The 16,239-nt window shown below is 33.6% G+C and overlaps 1 protein-coding gene across 1 annotated transcript in view; it reads left to right on the plus strand.

Annotated features, from left to right (window-relative positions):
* ROCK2 (Rho associated coiled-coil containing protein kinase 2) overlaps positions 1 to 16,239 on the plus strand; it is a 133,681-nt gene that overhangs the window by 103,055 nt on the left and 14,387 nt on the right. The window contains exons 18-27 of the mRNA XM_079940985.1: positions 2,081 to 2,240; positions 4,821 to 4,981; positions 5,349 to 5,533; positions 10,320 to 10,389; positions 11,118 to 11,221; positions 11,386 to 11,572; positions 13,339 to 13,432; positions 13,527 to 13,621; positions 14,407 to 14,586; positions 15,097 to 15,265. Coding sequence (XP_079797111.1) covers positions 2,081 to 2,240; positions 4,821 to 4,981; positions 5,349 to 5,533; positions 10,320 to 10,389; positions 11,118 to 11,221; positions 11,386 to 11,572; positions 13,339 to 13,432; positions 13,527 to 13,621; positions 14,407 to 14,586; positions 15,097 to 15,265 — 1,405 coding nt within the window. The remainder of the gene's footprint in view (positions 1 to 2,080; positions 2,241 to 4,820; positions 4,982 to 5,348; positions 5,534 to 10,319; positions 10,390 to 11,117; positions 11,222 to 11,385; positions 11,573 to 13,338; positions 13,433 to 13,526; positions 13,622 to 14,406; positions 14,587 to 15,096; positions 15,266 to 16,239) is intronic.

The following is a 16,239-nucleotide window of genomic DNA, read 5'->3' on the forward strand; positions in this document are numbered from 1 at the left end:
CCTGCATTGGCAGGTGGATTCTTAACCGCTGCGCCACCAGGGAAGCCCATCTTACAATATGTCTTTAAAATGACATAAAGTTATCGTGACTTTTCATTTAGAAGTTTACCAAAAAGTACTATAAACCAGGGATAATTTTTAGGCTCTGTGCAGTTAATATTTTATTTTCATTCACTTAAGTATTTAATGTATCATGTGGTAGAAATATCAGGATGCAGTTCTTCCCCTTAACAATCTCACAGTCTAATGGGTAATTTCTAAAGTAATAATAAAGTACACAGATAATTCTAATGCAGTGTGGTAAGTAGAATGATAGAGGTATGAGCAGGGTATATTGGGTGCACAGAATGAATCCCTAATCTGACAGGGCAGGATTGGTTGACAGGGTAAAGTTGGGGAGGACAGCATGGGCATAAGGCACAGAGGATAGAAAATAAAAAAGTCATAGTCAGTTTATTTAAATGCAAATGATTCAGTATTTCTGGAGTAAAGAGCAGGGGTCAACAAATTTTAATCTTTTAAGGGAAAGACAGTAAATACTTTAGACTTTGCAGGCTATATGGTCTCTGCTGCAGTAAAGGGAATGGGCATGGCTATGATCTAATGAAATTTTACAAAAATAGACGTCAGGCTAAAACTGGCCTGAAAACCTAATGTTAAAGTGTGATGAATTCACTGGCCTGAGTGAGGCTACAGAGCCAGGCATGAGCCAGGCCATGCAAGATGTTGAATACTCTGTTAACAACACTTAGTTGCTCTAAGTAATGGACTAGCCACTGAAGTGGATGATTTTATTAGAGGAACATTTAAGATAGATCATTATGTACCATGTGGAAACTAGGTTTGAGGAGGACATGATGACGTAGGTAGATTAGTCAGAGGCTTTTTCAGTAACCTAGATAATGGAGACTTAACTAGTACAGTAGTTCAAAGGATGGAAAATAAGGATGAATCTGAGAAATATTTGGAGGAGGAATATTTGGGAACACTTAGTGATTGATTAGATATGGCGTGTGAATAGTACTCAAGAACGAGTTCTGGGTTCCTAGTTTGTGACGAAATCTATAGTGGTACCATTAATTAATAAAGAATAAAGGAAAAATAGCTGTTTTAGAGGAGACAGTGATAAATCAATTTTAATCCTAAGTTGAGATGCCTGTGAGACAGCCAAATTAGGATGTCTACAAAGAAGTAAGCTATGGTAGTAGCAGCTAGAAATATTTGAGAGTCATCGATATAGAAGTAACTCAAACCATGTGACTGGAAGAGCCCATCTGCAAAGAGATTGCTTAGAGCATTGGTTTTTCAGAGCAGAGTAAATTAGTCTGTTGGTGGATTGTGTAGTTTGAAAAAAATCATTTTTATTCTTGAAAAACAAAAGAAATACCTATATTTACGATATAAATTATAGAAAACAGAGAATTAGAAAATCTTTTGAGGATGTATCGAAAATAGGCTGACTTCTATTAAAGATTCTCAACTTAAAACAAGTCTCCTAGGTGGAAAATAAGGGTGAATAGTAGAGGATCCTGAGATTTCTTTTTTTTTTTTTTTAGATATAGCAAAGGGAAGCATTAGGTATGTTTTAAAAGTTTGAGAAGTGATAATATAGGAAGAGGAGAAGCATTATGGCTAAAGAACACTACTCCAGAGAACACCCAACATTTAAGGGGCAGCTGGGAGAAAACTTCACATGCAACAGAAAAGATGAGAGCAGGATGGGGAGAGCCAAGTGAGTTCAGTGTCAGGTATGTCAAGGAAATAGTTTCAAGGGCAACAGTGAGTTCAAATGAAATAAAGACTATAAATGTCTGTTGAATTTGATACTGAGATATCATTTGTCACTTTATTGAGCTCAAGCAATCTCAATGAAGATCTCAAAACAGTAGAGTGGAGATGTGGGAGATGGGTACAGAGGGAAGTGAACAGGTAGAGTGCATAGATTACTTTTACAAGAAGTTTGAAGATCGGAGGGAACATGTTGAACATTATTAGTAAGCCTGTAAAAAAAAGACTCTACGTTTTTGAAATTGCAAGCCAGTCTTTTTTGTTGATAGCTGCCATTTAAAATCTTTAATAGGAGAAGAACAACATGGAAATAGATATGACATACCAACTAAAAGTTATACAGCAGAGCCTAGAACAAGAAGAGGCTGAACATAAGGCTACAAAAGCACGGCTGGCAGATAAAAATAAGATTTATGAATCCATTGAAGAAGCTAAATCAGAAGCCATGAAAGGTACGCATTTTCATAAGAAGGTTTTCAGCAGCATTTTACGGAATTGATTCTGTATTCAACTCTGATTTTGAAAAATATTTTAAAAAGTATTAGGAAAGCTTTACATATATGTTTTTCCTTGAAGGCAGCATCCATTTCTAAGGTAGTACGCCCCCAACACAGAATTACTCAACCGAATTTCTAGATCAGAGAGAAATTAATAGTTCAGTGCTATCAACAGTGACAGGCATACAGAGTGTGAAGCCCTAGATACATCTATTCAGATTTGGGGGATATGCTCTTTTTATAATATTTAGTTTGACATTTCACCAGCTTGTGTTACAAAAGTCTTGCGAGTTTATAGAATATAAGTTCACTGAATATTTTGAAATCTGACATGATAAATATACTAGCTAGATTTGGTCAAAGTCACACAATACTAATGAGTATAGGGTAAGATAGCAAAGTGAACTTTTCCACAAACCAAGCCCGTATCTTGGAATTAATTGTCTTTTAGATAATTTCTTGTTTTCCAAACTGACTGTTCATATATGATGGATTTGAAATTCCAAAGGAAATCAGTAAAGTATTCTTGTCAAAGATTTATAAAACTCTTAAAAAGAAATTTCACTTCATATTAAAGCATAACATTTATTAATAACTTAGCAAAAAATAGCCTTTAAATTATTGAATGTAATTAAAATTGGAGATTTTTTTTTTAAACAGTTTGGTTTAAGGCATTGATTCTAGATGATATAAAATGAAATGAGTGCTTTATTTAGAAATATCTAACAAGAAAGTTAGTGCGCCATGTTTCCCTGTCCATGGCCTAAAAAGACAAAGTTGAATTTCTTTTGAGGTCATAATTTAGATGCAATAAAATGCAAACATTTTTCACATTTGTAATACATACATATAATCACTACCCAAAACAAGATACAGAATCTTTATTTTCCTCACCTCAGTGAGTTCACTCATGCCTCTTTCTATTCTCTGTGCCCATATTAGGGTGATTAGTTTTTAAAATGAGTACATTTGTTTATAGATTATTCTCTGAAGTGTTGAAAATAAACCAATTTAGCATGTAACTCATTTTTTAAAATTCCTTTTTACAGCTGTAACATAAGGTACAGATGACTTTCATATTTTGTGTGAATACACAAAACTTAAATTTTATAGATGGTATATCTGGTATAAAGCCTTTGGTCTTTTCCAATGCATGTCATTGCATTGCATTCTTTGTTTAAGAATATGGCTTAGCAATGAATTACTAGTTATGTGACTTTCTCTAGTTACTTATCCTTTTTGTGCCTTGTTTCCTGTAAAGGGACAATTACTGTATTAGGTTGTTGTGAAAACCAAGTATAATGATACCTGAAAAGTGCTTAGAAATGCTAGCTATTTTTAGTAGTATGTGAAAAATGGTTTCATTTTTCTACACTTTTGAAGACAGTTCATTAAAAACTGAAAATTCATAAGGTTTAATTTTTACCCAATATAACTCTGTAATAAATGATAATTAGAGGTTGAACATTAGGTATGAAGGAGCAGAAGAATCTATTGAATTTGAACAGATTTTCTAATCAGTACATCAGTAATCCTTTACATGTAATAACTTGCAGTTACTATGAAATCACTTGATTAGACATAAACTTTGTCTGCTCTTCACTTTGAGACTGAAAAAATGTCTTTAGAAGTCTTTTCTGATTAATAAAACAAATTAAAAGTTTGTTGCAAATCATTTAGAAAATAGAGGAAAATAAAAAGTAAAGATTAACCAGAATGCTACTAAATCAGGATGATATTTTGTATATTTTCTAATTTTCTCTACTGTTTTGTTTTTTTTCCTTTTAAAAAATATTGTGAACATTTTCTTAGGTCATTGAAAATTCTCCTGTGTGAGCACTTATCAAGTGCTTGCCATGTGCCAGGCAGCATTTAAGTACTACACATGTGCTAATGCAAAATCTTTGCAAAATCCCTATGGGTGTAGATGCTATTGTCACCATTCTAGAGATAAGGAAACTGAGCCTCAGAGAGGTTAATTAAGTTGGCTAGTCAAATAATTAGGAAGTGTCAGAACCAGGATTTAAACTCAGGAAGTTTGGTTCTAGAGTCCTGTCCTCTGCCAACTCCCTAAAACATAATTTTCATCTTCTGCATAGTAATATGCTAATATAGAAAGAGCCATTGAGGTCATAGCATCTACCTCTATAATGATTAGGATCTTGCTTAATGTTTTTAGGCAAGAAGAGTAACACTGAGAAGCACAGAGTAGCAGAAAACTAAATCTTTACTTAAAAAGATGTACATGTCTTTTAGAAACATTAAGTAAAGGCAGAATTATTTTGCTTTCATTAAAATGGATGTAATATTGTGGAGTGTGGTAGAATTTTATACCCTGCAAATGAAACACCTGATTTTCAAGCATGAAATTGTTGACATTCAATTATATTAAGAGGAGAGATGAAAATATTAAATTGGAAATTTAAAAAATTATTAAGGCAGCATCATTTACTGTAATTTTTATTAGCACTGTGTCATGTGTTTGTTATGCTCCTTTTGTTTGATTCATGATTATGTCCATTTTTCTGGCAATAGAAATGGAGAAAAAGCTCTTGGAGGAAAGAACTTTAAAACAGAAAGTAGAGAACTTATTGCTGGAGGCTGAGAAAAGATGCTCTATATTGGACTGTGACCTCAAACAGTCACAGCAGAAAATAAACGAACTCCTCAAACAGAAAGATGTGCTAAATGAGGATGTAAGTGTGAAGTTTACTAATAAATAATAGTAAACGATTTAATGAATTAATAGTAAACTAGGTTTATTTATAAAGGTTCAGTGATGGTTTTATAATTTAAAATTTTTTCTTGTAAAATAATATTCCATAATCTTTCAATTTTACCGAATTTGGATGATATACTAAATGAATCATGATTAAAACTTTTTTAAAGACCACATTTTATTTTGAAAATATGTCATTATGGAAAATCCAAGAAATATTTTATTTTGAAGTGAATTAACTGTTTAAGGGGAAAAATCTATTTTACATCATCATATTTACTGCCAGCTTCATTGATAAGAAAGTCAAAATAATTTACTTACATACCAATAACACTATTTTTTAGGTTAGAAACTTGACATTAAAAATAGAGCAGGAAACTCAGAAGCGCTGCCTTACACAAAATGACTTGAAGATGCAAACACAGCAAGTTAACACACTAAAAATGTCAGAAAAGCAGTTGAAACAAGAGAATAATCATCTCCTAGAAATGAAAATGAGCTTGGAAAAACAGAATGCTGAACTTCGAAAGTAAGTTAATTGTTTGAGACAAAATTTATTAATATGCACAACTATCCACATGTAAATTATCTTAATTTTGATTTATCTCGGGATTTTCTTTTGACCCTTTTATTTTCTTGACCACATTTTCTCTTTCTTTCTGTTTTAAGTAATGTGTTAAGTGCCACTGTTGTCCTTCAAAAAGATTTTATTTGCTTCCCTGACAGTTTTTTTACTACTGCCACCTTATGATATAATATATAGAGTGTTGGTGTTGAAGAAGAAGAAAATGTCTGGTATTTGTACTCCGTGCTCTTAGTATTTTTCCTCAGGACTGTCCCTCAAGCATAAGTGCTTTTTGTTTGTTTCTTTAGTTTCTGGGACTTGGAAATGTTTGACTGTTAAGCAAACACCATATAAATTTTTAAATCAGTTTTTAGGATACACTCTAGTGCTATATTTAATTTACTTAGAAAATAGAAAACATTGGTAAAATACTTTTAAAGTATACAGTAATATACTGTTAAAATTTACCCCATTCAGTCATTAGTAGTATAATTAGTTCTTCCCAATCATGACCAAAGGTCATATTGGATTCCAGTTATTTGATAGGAGGCAGAGTGAAAAGAAAATAAGCTTTGGAGCCAGACAGATCAAGGTGTGAATCCCATTTCCACTACTTACTAGCTGATCAACTTTGGGCAAAATATTTTAACCTCTCTGAACCTTTTGTCACACCTACAAAAGGGGGGCAGTAATAGCTTCCTTGTTAGGGATCTTGTAAAGCAGGGGTCCCCAACCCCCAGGCCACGGACTGGTACCGGTCTGCAGCCTGTTAGGAACCGGGCCGCACAGCAGGAGGTGAGCAGCAGGAGCGAGTGAGCAAAGCTTTGTCTGCCACTGCCCATCACCCCCCATCGCCCCCCATCGCTGGCATTACCGCCTGAACCATCCCCCCACCCCACCCTGGTCCGTGGAAAAATTGTCTTCCACGAAACCAGTTCCTGGTGGCAAAAAGGTTGGGGATCACTGTTGTAAAGGATAACAATGACTTATTTACAGCATCTAGCACACAGTAAATGGTAGGGACCATTATTACTACAACTGTTACTGTTACTATTACTAGTATGTCTACTATAGGACTATTACTTTGTTCCTATCACTTTTGCTAATTGCCTGCTTTTTACATACCTGTGACAGGTCAGCAAGATTGACACTACTTAGGAAAGGATGGTCAAATATTCAAATATTGACACCTCCTAGGAAAGGATGGTCAAAAAGAGTTTGTTCTTTTTGCTGATCTATTGCCTAGGTAAACCTAGATTCTTAAACTTCATGAGATTTTAACTTTTAAAAATTGGAACTAGAAACTTGAACAGTATTCAGGCATCTTTGTCCAATATTTTTTTGTTCTTGCTTTTTCCTTTGTGTGTTAGCTTTATTCTTCTCTCTCATTTTTTTATTTAACAGAAAACTTGGTCCTTCAAGAAGGACAAACTCTAGAGATATGTCTTATAGCTTCATTTATGTGGAGCAACCCTGATTTGGCTTTTCTGGATCTCTAAGTCCTGAGATGGAACTCATTTGCCTGGCTTTGGTCAAGGGCATAAACTGTGGATCCTCAGTTCTAGGGAACATAGTCTTTAAAACTATTTGACTGCACAGCTATTCTCCATAGTATTTATTCTAACAGCAATGTTTACATGAATACAAAGGCTAGTTAAATATCTAGATTGTGTTTCTTCTCCTGTTCTAATTACTCTTTGTTTATACCTAATTTATGATACTTAGTATATATGCCTATTATTTTCTTCATAAGTGCACTTGGATCTATTGTTTCTTAATCCCTCAGTTCCTAACCCCTCCTGGCCAAAGATACCCACATCTGCTGTCTTAATTACCTAACAGAGTATAAATTCGTTGAATGGCAAAAAACAAAAAAAAACACTTATATTTTGCTATCTCCAACCCTTGATTAATTTCTTGCACATAAGACATTGTCAGTAAGTGTTGCATGAATGAATGCATATCTATCATGTGTAAGGCACTGATAACCACTATGGGAGATTCAAAGATGAGTCAGATGTATTTCCTACCCTTAAGCTTACTAGCGTTTTATCAGAAGTTATTCCTTAGGAAGAGGTAAGGCAAGTACATAAATAATTGGAATACAAAGTTAAATATATATATATGCAATGAGAATTTACATATGAAGTGCTATGTAGCCTTGCACTTGAAAATGGCCAACATAGACTTCTTTTCTTCCTTCCAAGATTCCAGTAAAACTCTAGTAGAGGAATTTTTTTAATGTGTAAACCCACATCATGTCATTCCAGTGGATTGGAGGACAGGAAATTACTTTAGTTAATGAGATAGTGGCAGGTGGGTGGAAACCTTCTGCCTAATGAAGTAGAGCAGCAGAAGCAACAGCCAGGAGTATATATGAAGTGGGATATAGGTGAAGAAGAAAAATGTTTCATTATTCAAAGCAAATACCTTGGAGGGCTGGAGTAAGATGTGATGTTATAAATGGAGCAATCTGCTGATCATACTCTGCCACTACCCCTTGCAGAAATGTCTGTGTCAGGCATTGCCGCCACTAGGGTTCCTACAGAGCATTCCCTCTGAAGAAATGGGGCATACCCTCTGTGGATAATTACAACAGCTAGTATGGGGTCAGCAGCTCAGAGAAAAGCCTTTCTCATTCTGGCATTTAGTGGTCTTCCTGTTTATGACTGACTTCCTAAGCCTCTCATTTTAAACTGAAGTTTGCTATTTAGAAAACCCCTCCCCTGTACCCAGAGATTAAAATTTCTGATGCCTCCTGGTTACTCATCACTAGGCATTTGAGGAAAGCCTGGGGTTGGGGAGAGGTTAGGGATGGTAAGAGCTAAATTCTCACATCTGACAGCAGGGAATTGGTAAATAATTAAAATGTATGTCAAGAAATAAGCTGAGATGCGGCGGTAACCACCAAAAGAACAATACATAGAAATGAAACAAAGTGATTTTCTCTAGGGGAATAGGGTTAGCCCATGGATGGATATGGATAGGAGACTTAGAATTTTTTCTGTGCTAGTCTGTACTACCTAATTGTAACCATGTGCATATTATGTGGTTACTTTCTGAAAAATATTTTTTCTTAAATACCTAATGAATGTTGAGCTTTAAAAGTTACATATAATGAATGGTAGCTCTTCAAGAAGATCATGATATTAAAATTACACTGGGGTTTGCTGCAAGCGGGCTTAGCTGGTGATGATGATTTTAAATTTTTAAAACTTGTTCTTTCATATGTTATTAATTAGTATCTTTCACATTTTCCGCTCAGAGAAATAAAAATCATGATTCTTTAATAATACACTCATCAATAATAAAATAGAGAATTTACACAATTAAGTGACATTGAGTGATAATTTCCTTTTTACCCAGAAGTTGAAGGGCCAAGTAAGTAAACAAAGTGACCAAATTATATTAAATGCAAATAAGGATGAAAGTCCTAAGTAATATTAAATTGAAGATGGTGTGATTAAATCATTTAATCTCTGAGTTTTTTCTTGCTATCTACATTTTTATTTTATTTTATTTTATTTTTTTGGCCCTGCAGCATGTGGGATCTTAGTTCCCCAACCAGTGATCAAACCCATGGCTCCTGCAGTGGGAGCGTGGAGTCCTAACCACTGGACCGCCGGGGAAGTCCAGCTGTATACATACATTTTTTAAATGTCTAAGTGGTAGTAAAATATTTTCTCACTATAAAATATTCAGAACTATATTAAAAGATAAAGCGAAAACAATATAAAGTCTCCTTTATGAATGCAGACATAGTTAATCTCTACAGAGGTAATATATCTTAACAGTCTGTTATTTGAAAAATCCTTCCACACCCTTTTCTGTGCCTGTACCTGTACATGTATACCATATTTATAGGGTTGAGTTTTTTGCAGATTTTATTTTGTGTTTTTTGTTTTTTTAATTGTATCATATGTTGTGTTGTTCTCCAACTTTACTTTTTTCCCCTTAGCTTTGACTTGGAATAACTGTAATATATATATTTTGTTAATAAGCCTAGACTTTAACTTATTTCAACCCAACCTCTTAAATGCATTGTTAGGCTCATTTTTAATTTAATTTTTTTCTTTATTGAAGATTAAAATATGTACAGAAAAAGTAAACCAATGGTAAGTGTAGAACTCAGTAATTTTTACAAAGTGTTCAAATCTGTGCAGTTACCATTTACATTTAGATATAAAAACCTATACTCTTTACCTCTTTGCAGGCCCCCTCCCAGTCATTTCTTCACTCATTCTAAGATAATCAATTTTCAGGTGCTCTTTTAATTCTGCTACTTGGTTGGCATAAAGGGCTGATGACAAATGCATGCCTGAGAATATGTAATTTAGTGTTATTGGTTTAATATAGCACTGTTTGGTCTCAGAATCCCTTTATACTCTTAAAAATTTTTGAGGATCCCAAAGAGTTATTGTTCATGTGAGTTATATCTAAAGTTATTTTTTGTGTTAGAAATTGAAACTGAGAAAATTTTAAAACACAGGAGCATACAAGCACACATTCCATTAGCTGTTGGAGTGATAAAATCATCATATGTCATACAGCCTCGAGAAAAGCCCATATACACTGAGATAATTAAAGTTTTAAAAATAGCAATGATTCTTAGTATTATGAAAATAATTTTACCTCATGAATTCTCTGAAAGGGTCTCAGTACTCCCACGGGTTTCCTAGACCACATTTTAAGAGTTGCTGGCATAATATGTGTCTAACTTATTTAAACCTTTGATTCAATGTCCCCACAGAGAACGTCAAGATGCAGATGGGCAAATGAAAGAGCTCCAAGATCAGCTTGAGGCAGAGCAGTATTTCTCAGTAAGTTCCAGATGTGTTACTTTGAAAATTCTTGTATTTGTAGAATTTGTAAAAAATTTTTTGCTGCAAAACCAGGAGACTGATCTTGTCTTTAGAATAGATTCTTATAGCAAACCCCAGACAGAATTTTGTATGAATGTTTTGTACCACACACATACAAAAGGAACACCTGGGCAAGAGACTGTAGATAGTTTAACAGAAATCCATTGTCATTGCTAAAAACATGGTTCTAAGCACATATTCATACCCTATGAAGTTGATTAATAAAAGCATTGATTTTTGAGGAAGAATATATTTTCATAATGAAAGAAAGAAAATTGTCATTTTAACATTTGTACTTTTTTGAGATCAGTTTTAAAATATGAAGTAGTAACTGTCACCTCTGTTTCACTGATTTTAAGCCAACAAAATTTTCTTGTCTAAATTAGTAATTTTTTTTTTGCCTCTTCATCCTATCAATCTGTGTCATTTAATGAGAAATCTCACTGTGATATCCAGTTGAAAATCACGCTTCTAAATTATTAGCTGAACTTTTATCAGTTAATTGGTTGATTACCAGAAAATAGAAAAGCTCTTTAAACTATTAATTTGCTCATGGGCTCAACATTACTGTTTTATGAGCATATTTGTATGTGCTCAACTGGACTTTTTGTCTGGATAGCTTTTGAATATAGAAATAATATTCATGATGATGATGATACATATTTCTATTATATTTTGCTATTTAGACCCTCTATAAAACACAGGTTAGGGAACTTAAAGAAGAATGTGAAGAAAAGACCAAACTTTGTAAAGAATTACAGCAGAAGAAACAGGAATTACAGGATGAAAGGTAAGGATAAGATCCTTGTCTCTTTTGTTCATAGCCATGAACCCCACTCCTAGAACAGTGCCTGCTATACTCCAAATAAAACTTTGTTGATGAAGTGAATTAGACAAAAATTTGACTTTGTAGTAAAAAATTGAACATTAAAATTTTATCCCTCTAAAATGTAGGGACTCCTTGGCTGCTCAACTGGAGATTACCTTAACCAAAGCAGATTCTGAGCAACTGGCTCGCTCAATTGCTGAAGAACAATATTCTGATTTGGAAAAAGAGAAAATCATGAAAGAGCTGGAGATCAAAGAGATGATGGCTAGACACAAACAGGAACTCACTGAAAAAGATGCTACAATTGCGTCTGTAAGTAAAATGCTTGGTTCTTTTTTGGTTCTAATTAAATTACTGTATCATAAGTCTTCCTTAGAAATACTAAGAAAGTAACATAGATCTAAAATGAAAAAGTGTATATGCTGGCTGCAAAATATTTGACCTAGTGAACCATCAGCTTCTCAGTGTTTGGCAGAGAGAGGCTCAAAAGAAAACTACTTCCAATGGCTTCACCTGTTGGTAAATTCAGAGTTAAAGGACTAAAGTGAAAGGGAAATACCAAAAAGAAAACAGTTTTTTTTCCCTTGTTAAACCAGTCTTAGTTTAAAAGAACCTTAAAACTAATCATGCAGTTTAATCATGAAGATAGTCATATGTAGGTTGAAAAAATTGCAAGAAAAATTTCAAATAGAAGTAAAATATCAAGTAGTTGAGTTTGCCTTATCAATTATCCAGACCTATTAAAATGCTACAGTTATTTAAAAGTTTGGCACTAGAACAGGGATATTTAATCCTGTTCAGTGGAAATGAGTAGGGGGGCCAGAAATAGATTCATCATACGCATACAGGAGCTTGGCATACGGTATCAGTGGCAGTATACAAATCAATGGGAAAGGACACAGATTTAATAAATGGTTTTGGAATAACTATATTTTTATGTGGAAAGGAATAAAATTAGTTTCTTGTTATCATTTACCATATACAGTGGTAAATTCTAGCTATCTTAAGAACTTTAACTATGAAAAATAATAATTTTTAAATATTAGAATGGAATACAAAATTTACTTATACCAGAAGATAGCAAATAAATGACAGGGAAAAGATATTTGTAATGTATTTATTGAACAAGGGATTAGTATCTAGAATATAAGTGGAACTCCCACAATTCAATACGAAAAAGTTAAATAATCCAAAGGAAAAATCGGCCAAAAGAGAAAACCTAGAAATATGAGCAGATGTTTACTCATACAATCCAGAGAAAGTCCATAATAAGATAAATGTGTGAGAGAAATTCGGACACAATACTCCTAGCAGCATAGATGTTTGTAATAGCAAAAAATTCATGTTATTTTAATAGATGAATGAATGGATAAATGAAACGTGGTAGAAGACAGAACTACTATATCAGTTAAAATGAATTAAGTAGGTCTTTATATATATCAACAGTTTAAATCTTAATATAATGTTGAGTGAAAGCAGTTACAGAAAAATAAATGCAGTATGATGCTATTTATGGACAGTTTAGAATCACATAAAACCGCATTATATTATTTCACGTATATGTAATAAAAGTATACAATCATGGTTGGGAAGGATGAACATATAATTCACAATAAAATATCCTTCGGGAAGGAAGAAGAGGAATAGGATTTGAAGTGAATACCAAAGAATGTCAACTTCTTTAGTAAAATTTTATTTTCTGTTTTAAAGCCATGTTTGGTAAGAAATTAAATTATGGTTTTAAAATTTATTCTGCATGATGGAATGCAGAGCTTTGTTATAGTATTTGCTTTTTTTAGTTTACTAAATTGTTCTTCATTTAAAATACTGCTAAGGATTTTTGAAAGAGGGCAATTTTTTGGCTTCCTGGGGTGCATATGAAGTCGGTGTGGTTAGCAAATTTTCATCAAGGGTGAAGTTTGGTAAGGTAGGACAAAGGCAAGAAGTGTAGAGATAGATGTACTTAGAAAAACAAGAGTTTTAGCAACATTCTAGGATATTTTCATTTTGAAGTACTGCTTTAACACTTAACATTTTGTAAATTAGGATATGATTTTTGTTCTACTTTCATTTCTTAGCTCGAAGAAACTAATAGGACACTGACTAGTGATGTTGCCAATCTTGCAAATGAGAAAGAAGAATTAAATAATAAATGGAAAGATGCCCAAGAGCGTATGTACTAATAAGAACAACGTTTATTTTCAATATGCCTAATGCTTGTCAGTTGCTGAATTATCAGTATAATTTTTACATTTTTCTGTTTCAGAACTTTCACGGTTGAAGGATGAAGAGATAAGTGCTGCAGCTATTAAAGCACAGTTTGAGAAGCAACTGTTAACAGAGAGAACACTCAAAACTCAAGTGTGTATAATATGCTCTAAATATGATTTTGAAATTTTTCTTAGTTTACCTTTTTTACATTTTACTTCTAACATTACAGATTGGCTGTAGCAGTCATTGCTTGTATCAGTATTTGTGAACAGTCAGGATTATGTGATTTTTACCAGGTTGGGAGAAGCTAGATTTGATTAACATTGTTGAGTTCAGTGTTTATTAAAGTTTTTCTTAATTTTTCCATATGGAATCACAATCCATCCTAATTTTTTATTGTAATCTGATAAATTTTTCTGCTTTTAAGAAACGGTAGAGAATGACCATTTGCTGACAGCCTAAAAAAGGGTCACTCTGAAAAGACACCATGATTATTAACTATTCTTTTCTCAGCTCTCATGATTGTATATACAGCATGAATACTTGTGGGGTCCAAGATGCTCTGCTCTGTGGTTGGACACATGTTGTATTTTAGTGTGATGCCAGTGCAAAACTCTCTTCTAGGATAAAAGAAGATCTGCCTCGTAAAAGTCTCTCTTGGAACTAAAAACCCAAAGTGGTAGAAGGTGACATTAGAGTGAACCTATAAACATTTAAAATTACAGTTCTCAGAAAATATGAGAGTGAAAAAATAATAGAGTATTGGTTGGAAAAGGATGACGAGTCATGAAGAGGGTGTATTTTTAAATATAGAAAGTGTTTCTTTGTGGCCCTGTGTGTAGGGAAGGTTTTGTAACTTGCTGTTGGTGAATGACCAAGAAATCATCAACATCATTTATTTTATTTATTTACATACTTATCTTTATGTTTTTAAGGCTGTGAATAAGTTGGCCGAGATCATGAATCGGAAAGAACCTGTCAAGCGTGGTAGTGACACAGATGTGCGGAGAAAAGAAAAGGAGAATAGAAAGCTACATATGGAGCTTAAATCTGAACGTGAAAAACTGACTCAGCAGATGATCAAGTATCAGAAAGAACTGAATGAAATGCAGGCTGTAAGAATACTTTTTGAAGACGTCTTTTTAAGAAGTAGAATTATTTTCATGTCTATATATTTTATAGCTTATGGAGCATTTCTATTAATAATTACAGTAGTCACCCCTTACGCAAGGGAGATATGTTCCAGGACCCCCAGTGGGTACCTGAAACCACAGATAGTACTGAACTCTATACGTATTATATTTTTTCCTATACTATAAGGGGGTGGGTAGCATATACAGTGTGAATAAGCTGGACAAAGGGATGATTAACATCCCAGGCAAGCAGAGCCAAGCAATGTGAGATTTCATCACACTACTCAGAAATGGCATGTAATTTAAAATTTATGAATTGTTTATTTCCGGAATTTTCCATGTAATATTTTCAGACTGCAGTCGACCTTGGATAACTGAAACCACAGAAAGTGAAACCTTGGACTAGGAGAGACTACTGTATTATTGAACTAGGAAGCAAAATTGTAAGATGTATAACATCCAGTTAATTTAACATAATTTAATTTCTTGTAGCAAATAGCTGAAGAGAGTCAGATTCGAATTGAACTACAGATGACACTGGACAGTAAAGACAGTGACATTGAGCAGTTGCGGTCCCAGCTCCAGGCCTTGCATATTGGTCTGGATAGTTCCAGTATAGGCAGTGGACCAGGGGATGCTGAAGCAGATGATGGGTTTCCAGGTACAGATTTGTTTCCAGTCCTTATGTTTACTTTTGTCTTAAATTAAATCAATTGATTGTTTTAAGACGTTGACTGACTTTGCTCTTGAGGAAAAATATTTGTCATTTCTTTAAGGGAAAACCTACTCCTTAGAGTGGAGGTTCCAATGACAATTTAAATTATTTTATTTATTTATTTTTCACAAAATTTTTTATTAAAAAATACAATTGTAAATTTCACATATTTAGTTATTTAAATTAACTCTTTATATATTGTACATAGCTCTCTTTTAAAGCTTTCATTTTATTTTTTCTTAACTTCTTTCTGCATTCTTACTTCCTTTTATGTTGGGTGTTCAGTTCATATCACTCAGTCACACACTATGGAATCCATGTCATTCACCTACCAACGTTCCTCTACTTCTCTCAATATTGCCACTAAGCCTTCCAGTTCTCATATGCTTCTTGACTCTGATTCTGACTCAGAAGAAGAATCTGTGCCTTACTTACCTATTTCATCGGAACCTAATGGTACAGGTGATATCCTGAAAGTCTTTCGCCTCTGGGTTTTTTTTTCCACTACCCATAATTTTAGTCCTTTTGAAAAATTGTTGTAACATTAACTAATATTCACTAACTCTAACAAGTTGCTCAGTTAACAAGTCTCAGTTAAAAAGAAACTGCTGCATGAACAAAGAATTTGTTTTTTTAAGTATTTTCACATGGCATTGCTATTACAATTGATAGATTTATTTTTTCAGCTTACAAGAAATGGAGCAGTACTTTATATCATTTAAGAACATACGGTTTCACTGTCTGTTTCTTCCATTTTTAACCAAGAAGAAATTCTTTCTGAAGTTTCATATCAAGAATGACAGTACAGAAAAAGCACGTGTAGACTGTTTTAGAGGATGTGTTTAGGTTTTCCTTGCATCATCATTGTGCTGGGCCTTAAAAAAAGCATAAGACAATTTGACCTGATCCTTGTGCTGAAA

The sequence above is a fragment of the Stenella coeruleoalba genome (genome assembly GCF_951394435.1).
Source record: "Stenella coeruleoalba genome assembly, chromosome: 13".
Classification (NCBI taxonomy): domain Eukaryota; kingdom Metazoa; phylum Chordata; class Mammalia; order Artiodactyla; family Delphinidae; genus Stenella; species Stenella coeruleoalba.